General features: G+C 33.5%; 1 protein-coding gene across 1 annotated transcript; it reads right to left on the bottom strand.

The window, feature by feature from the left end:
- Positions 1-2383: 2383 nt before the first annotated feature.
- LOC124419219 lies at positions 2384-2770 on the bottom strand. Its single transcript, XM_046947838.1, has one exon. The coding sequence runs from the start codon at positions 2768-2770 to the stop codon at positions 2384-2386; it is 387 nt and encodes a 128-aa protein (XP_046803794.1).
- Positions 2771-7500: the final 4730 nt, after the last annotated feature.

The following is a 7500-nucleotide window of genomic DNA, read 5'->3' as shown; positions in this document are numbered from 1 at the left end:
TGTTTGTTGGTTTAGATGCCTTGTGTATTTTGTGTTTTATTTCGTTTAGCGTTGTTGTTGTTCTTTTTGTTTAGCTTTTGATTTAATAATAATGTAGTCGGAAAAAATTTAAAATTCATAAAAGATGTTTAAAATACACTATGGTGAAGGGTATATAAGATTCGCACACAGCCGAATATAGCACTCTTACTTGTTTTAAGGTATGTCTGTCATCTGGGTGGACCTCCATTTGTAAAAGCGCTTGACACAAATCCATTTTTGTAAATTTTTGACCCCTTGACATTGTACTGAATAATTCCTCAATTGTTGGTAGGGATACAATAGGAATATTGTACCAATTTACTTTTATTGTTCTTAATCACTCCCGACCAAGCAACGGTCCCCTTTTTGACTTTACAATATACAACTTCAATGTTGGTGAATTCGATGGCATTGGTCCCTACCACCTCTTCACATTGTACTCTTCCTAATTTTGATTTTGTTTGCTGTTTGGAAATTTGTTCTCAACATCAGTCCCCGCATGAAGCGGTTGTACATTATTTAAATTTTCTTTGTTGCTATTAGGAATATTGTACCAATTTACTTTATTGTTGCTCGGCTGAATCGATATTGTGCTCCTCCTCAATTTGATTCACTTGGCGCTTTGCTTTAAAACATGCGGGTCTAAAATGATCTTTTAGGTCGCAAAAGATGCATACTCTATCCTTATGCATTCGTTTTCTAAATGTTGGCTGCTTCCACAACGATAACAATTCCTTTTTATAATGGTTTTCGGCAATCATTAGATGTGATTGTTGCAATTCCTCTCTATCTTTTTCGGCACATTCATATGTCTTAGCTCTGGCAGTGCTGTTTCCAAAGTTAGTTGATTACGTAAGGCTGTACTTAGATGTGTGCCAAAATTGCAATGTATTGCCATCTTTCATAAACCATTAAATATTCCTTTCATGACTCATCCGGCTTCTGCTTACGTATATGGAATCTGTAGTTGGCTAATATTTCATTAGGTTTCGGGTAATAATATTCGCTCAAAATGGATTTAATATCACTGTACGTTTTATTTTTCGGGACCTCTGGTAATAATGTATCTTATTTTATGTTATATGTATCCATACCCATGTAACATAGTAAATAATTCTTCTTTTTGCGATATCACAATTAAAATTTCCAAGGCCGTCTCACAACGATTGGACACATTAGCATTAAACGATTCCATATGCTTGTGGTTATAAAATGCGAAAATTTTGGCAGAGATTGTGCTACAAATATTGAAATTTCTTATAAATAAATAGTAATCTTTATGAAATTGTCTTTTAAAAATACCGCTAAAATACGTTTTCATTACAACTACCGTTACCACAAAAATACATACTTAATCTCATCTTTAACGTTCTTACATAGTCAGGGCCCTACATGCTAAAATTAATGTTTCTAGGTTCAATATTATAGAAAATTAAAAAGTATATAAAAGAGAATATAAATGAAAATATGTGTACTTTGCACTGAAAAAAATTATGGTTGTACATATTTCTGTAATTTATATTATTAGTACTATAAATGAATAACAGAATGAATGTATGAATTGTTATATGTATCTGTTGATGAAAGTATGTATTGATGTACATTTGATGTAAAAATGGTTGATGAATGTATGTACATATGTAGGTATTGATATATGTATATAGTTTGTGTATGTATTAAATGTATCTAATAGGTACTCAAATGATTAACATCGATCGTTTAAATCGTTACAATTTAAGCGATTATTTGCTTAAACAAATAAAAATAAATAATTTGTAGTCTAATAGTCTAATAGATATTTCTATAAAAAGCATTCATACATTAATTTTTAATGGCTTTTGAATATATTCTCTGTGTATCATTTCATAAAGAGAGCTACTAAATTAAATTGTTTTTATTTGTGTATAGTTTGTTTTGTTGTTGAGAATATTTGTATTGCGTGTGTATAAGTGAGAATAACACATTGCCCGCAAGGGCATGTTTGGCCGCCAATGGTTTATAAATAAGAAATCACAATAACAAAAAATTTACTTTTTGATACTGTGTTGTGTTTATTGTTTTGTATAAGCATGCATGAAAAATGTAAATTTTTCATGAAATTTTTAGATGTTGCCTCGGATTCTTACTCAAATTCGTTATTTATGGGCTGATTTTAAATAGCGTTTTATTCGATCGTATTTTCGATAGAATTATTGAAAATTCGGATTCCGCAGATATCTGGGTCTTCTGAAAACTGATTTCAACATACAACTAAATTTAGTAAGATATTTAGTATTTTGCGACTGCAATTATCAGTTTTTGAAACCCTGTATTAAAGTATTGTGAATACATTGGACATAAATAAAAACATATGTATCTTACATTAAACAAATTTCCAATTGGAACAATTGGACCACAGCTGCAACAATCTGTTGTACCAATTACTGGGCATTTTGGGTGACTGCAACACGTTGACGACGACACGTTGTACCAGCTGACGGCGACGTTGAGGTTGTTGCTGACTGCGACGTGAAGATTGCATCTGCTGGCGAGTTTGTGGTCGACGACGTTGCGTTATTGTTGGTTGTTGTTGGAGACGTTGTCGTTGCTGAGGTTTTTGACAACGCCGTTGGGACCGCTCAGGATGCAACATGGTGTGATACAAATCTCCACACTCCTTGCAGGCCTTCATTGAAATACATTCTCCGACTAGATGTGTGCGGGCAAAGCAATTAGAACAATAGCGATATTGCCTTTGTTTTACCGTCATCTTCTTAAACTGTCTGCAGTAGCGAAGAGAGTGATAGCTGAAACGCACCAGGCACATTTCAGATTCAGGAAACTAATCCATCTGCAAAAGGAAAAAGAGAGAAAAACAAAGCAGGAGCAATGGGTTCGCTAACACAAATTTGAACAGAACATACACATCTAGTCAATATACTGCCTTATAAATCGGAAGCATGCAAAGTTTGACTATTGGTCTGGCAACGGTTCCAGACGCTGTTCGACATCATCTACGCGAACGCGTTTATCTTTTCAGTATTTTCCATTTGTAACGCTTGTGGAGTTCATGAAAATATTTAGTCTTCCAGCGTTGACTAAGGCGATGATGGAAAGCTTTGAGCCTCTCCTATCGGTTTATTATCGACAAATTCTCTGAAGGCAGTTCAGGGGCGAACATCAATCGTTAAGAAAAAGAGCATCTCTCCGGGGACAGAGCTGCCATAATCAGAGACTTCAGCTTTTGCTTATAACGGACGCACACTAAACAATGGTGAACACATTAGTTAACAGTTCTTTTGAGTACTGTTGTATAGAATTGACTTTGAATTGCATTCATCATTAGAGAAATGTCAGCATGCAACAGAGTTTTGTGTAAAGTCAATAAACATTTTACAGAAGTTAGAGGAGTTTGGAATAATGAAAGGGCACCTTTCATCATAGATAAAGCTTGAATTGGCTAATCTACCGTTAACTCTCATAGTTTCATTCGAATCCAGAAATGAGTTCAAAGTGAGAATATAACTTTTTTTGAAATTAGTTAGTTGAAATCAGAGAGCTGACTATACTCCTGGGGATAATAAATTCTTTGGGTCAGTTTGACATAGTTTATGATTTCTTAAGCTCCGCAGGGCTTAGAATCGAGCTAGAATGTTCAACCTTTAAGCCCTTCTTCCTGGTAGCGTTAATGAACCTTATCACGTATGCTGTAACAGCAACAGCTCGTGGATAAGAGGAAAATCTGTCGATAAGGCTGTTGTCAGTGTAGAAAAACACACTGAAATCCTCCTTTTTCGAGAAGCACTTCAGGTGGAGAATTATACTTGGGCCAGTTTGCTTGGGAATTCAAGAGCCACATTGGTCCATAACACCACAATGGATTGTTAACAAGATCTTGTGGTTTGCAACCGCGAATGTCAAGATCAGCTGGGTTGTGATCCGTTGGAACGTGATTCCAAATGGCATTACCAACATTCTCTATAATCTGAGTTGTTCTGCTACATACTTTTTCCAAACTGGTTCATCTCCGCATAACTCAAGTCGAGGTAAACTTATCCGTTGCAAGGGCGCAACTTTACTTTTAGTAGAAAGCAAATCTGAATTTCAAATACCAGAGTTCTCGGATACCACATATAATGTAGCGCAATAAGCCTGCGCTACATTATATGTGGTATCCATTTTGGAATTTCAATAGATTCGTTAGTAGGGAAACTATCAACAAATATTTTCCTTTTATCTAGATATTATGGATTGACCTTGTCATCCCAACCGACCCCATCTTGTAAAAGAATCTTGGATTGAAAAATAATAGTCGTATGCCATTCTACGGGATCGAAAAGTTTAACAACAGCAGAGAGAATCTGCCTTTTTGTCGTTGATGATATCGAATTTAGTTCTTCTACTTTATAAGTGAAGGAATCACCTTCAATATTCCAACGAATTTCCAGTGTTTTTGTTGAACTTGAATCATAGAGTTTCAAAAATTCTGTGTTCAATAAATCATCAGATGATATCTGAGATAACAAATCTGGATGAATTGCCGTCACCTTTTTTAAGGGGAACCCTGCTAATTTTAAAGTACTAATCAGCTGTTTTTGAGCATCCATTGCCGATGGCAATGTACGGCCTCCGGACAATATGTCGTCAACATATGTCTCTTTTCTCAAAATTCGTGCAGAAAAAGGAGTATCTTTTTCAGAATCTGATGCTAATTGTAGAAGGGTCCTAATTGCTAAATAAGGTGCACATTCTAAGCCGAAAGTTACCGCTTTCAACTCAAAATCTTCTATTGGACTTGAAATATTTTTCCTAAACTAAATTGTTTGATACGAACGATCAGATTCATGATCTAATATTTGACGATACATTGCCTTCATTAAAGACATACTTATATAAACGCCAATTTAGAATGATTGTCTTTAAATCTGCATGTAAGGTTGGTCCGACGTGGAGAACGTCATTTAATGACCTTGGACTTTTTGTCTTTCGTGATCCGTTGACAACGAAACGAACTTTTGTTGATGCACTCACATTCCGGTCTAAAAACCGCATAATGGGGCAAAAATATGAAAAAAAACTTTCCATTATAACAAATTTCTTGAGAATTTGATTTTTTCATGTGACCGAGAGAAATATATTTATTCAAGATGTCATTATAAACTTGCATAACCGTGTTTTGTTTTTCAAGCCCTTGTTCAATATGTAAATATTGCTTCTTTGCAAAATATCGAGACGCTTGCAAAAACTCAGATTCTGGAAATTCACTTTTAAACGGAAATTTAACTATATATCTACCATCGAACTGTGGAGTAGTTGTCTCTTCATATAGATAGAAATCTAAAAATTTTTCACTTTGTATGAAAGACCCTAACACTTCTAATTTTTCGCAAGTGAAATCCCCGGATTTCAATTAAACAGTTTTCAGAAAACTCTTATATTGCCAGACTTTTATACCCTCCACCACCATCAGTGGTGATAGAGAGTATATATAACTTTGTCATTCCGTGTGTAACACCAAGATATATTCATCTGAGACCCAACAAAGTATATATATTCTGGGTCCTTATCAAATTCTTAGTCGATTTAGCTATGTCCGCCTGTCTGTATAAAACACGTTGACGATAAAACAAAGCATTATAATTTAACCAAATTCACCCAAAATGTTCTTCGTTTTCCTAAGTTGTTTGGTATTGAAAATCGGTTTACATCGGGAAAAGTTATGAATCAAAATTTGGAACAACCTTTTTATTGTGATGTAATTTTTTTTAAAACTATGCAAGATAATTCTATGGAAATCATCACACGTTCATTTCTACACAAGTGCTTGTATATGCGGAAAATTTCCAGAACCGGTCCACAATTTCATATACCTCCCATACAAAAGTACATATTCCCGGAAATTTGTTTTTTTGTTAATAACTTTCGTCGTAATGTCGCTATCTTCACAAAATTTTAGAAATTAAAATCTTATGTCAATAGAATTCATTTAGAGGAAAATTTTTTTAGATGGGTCCATAATTGGTCATAGCTCCCATACAAGGTCTTAAGACATTGATATAAAATTTGACACAAGTATTGCTCTTATATACAGAAATATTACAATGAAAGTTTTTTTGGATCGGTTCATAATTGGTCATAGCTCCCATGCAAGGTCCACTCACGAAAATCACTTAAACGCGCATAACTCATTACTAAATTAAGATATCGATATAAAATTTGGTACAAGTATTACTCTTATATAAAGAAATATAACCATTATATATCGGTCCATAATTGGTCATACCTCCCATACAAGGTTCCTCCCGAAAATTACTTAAACGCACATAATTCATTACTAAATTAAGATATCCATATACAATTTGGTACAGATATTGCTTATATACACAAAAATATTACTAAGATTTTTTTTCCATCGGTCCATAACTCGGTCCTTTTAGAAAAACACACATACAAGGTTCCCTTACGAAAATGAGAAAAAACGCACATAACTCAACTAAATATTTATATCAATACATTTACCAAAAATATTGCTCTTATATACATAAATTCACTATAAAATTGTTCTACGACCGGTCCATATTTGGTCATAGCTCTCATACTAGGTCCAGAAAATCAATTAGATTCACAATATTTATTGCCAACTAATTATATAGAAACAGAATTCTGAAATTTTGTCTTTATATACATAATTGGACATAGCTCCCATACAAAGTCCTTTTACGAAAATCTCTTAAACGCACATTACTTATTACCAAATAAAGCTATTGATACATAATTTGGTAAAAATATTAGTTTTGTATACAAAAATTATATATCTCCTAAACTAGGTCAGCCCCTAAAAGCGCTTTAACCTTATTTAAAGAGCACTATCAATTTGTGTTGAACAAAATAATATATTTATTTGTATTGTGAAAAACCTTAAATCTTTCACACACATGCATACATGCAAATTACTAATGTTCAATAAATCTTGGAATTGTAAAAGATTTAACTTTTAGGATTTCCCTATTAAAGACATGAGAAAACTTATTTTTACAAAGATTTGATCCACTAGAAAAGTAATACCATAAAAGTAGCTGGTGGAGGGTATTTAAGATTCGGCACAGCAGAATATAGCACTCTAACTTGTTTTCTCTAACATCTTTTTGACACACAGCAGAATATAGCACTCTAACTTGTTTTCTCTAACAACTTTTTGACGAAAATATCAAAATTTTCACTTTGTATTGATAAACCCTAGAATCTTCTATTTTTCGCAAGTGACACCATTTTCAGAACGCTAATTTTGCCAAATTTCTACAAATTTTTGACATTGTATTGAAAAACACTGGAAACGTCTAATTTTTCGCAAGTGACATCCCCAGATTTCTTTAGAACTAGTTACTACCGAAAACCGTTTTCAGAAATCGCTAATTTTGCCAGTTTTTTTTACTAACATTACTTTTGTGAATATGTATTTTGTTTGCATTTTTTATTATTTTTAACGAGCACATGTTTTTG

Source organism: Lucilia cuprina, chromosome 4 (genome assembly GCF_022045245.1).
Source record: "Lucilia cuprina isolate Lc7/37 chromosome 4, ASM2204524v1, whole genome shotgun sequence".
NCBI lineage: Eukaryota > Metazoa > Arthropoda > Insecta > Diptera > Calliphoridae > Lucilia > Lucilia cuprina.
Note: the sequence above shows the minus strand (reverse complement) of the source record. Positions and strands in the feature narration are given on the sequence as shown.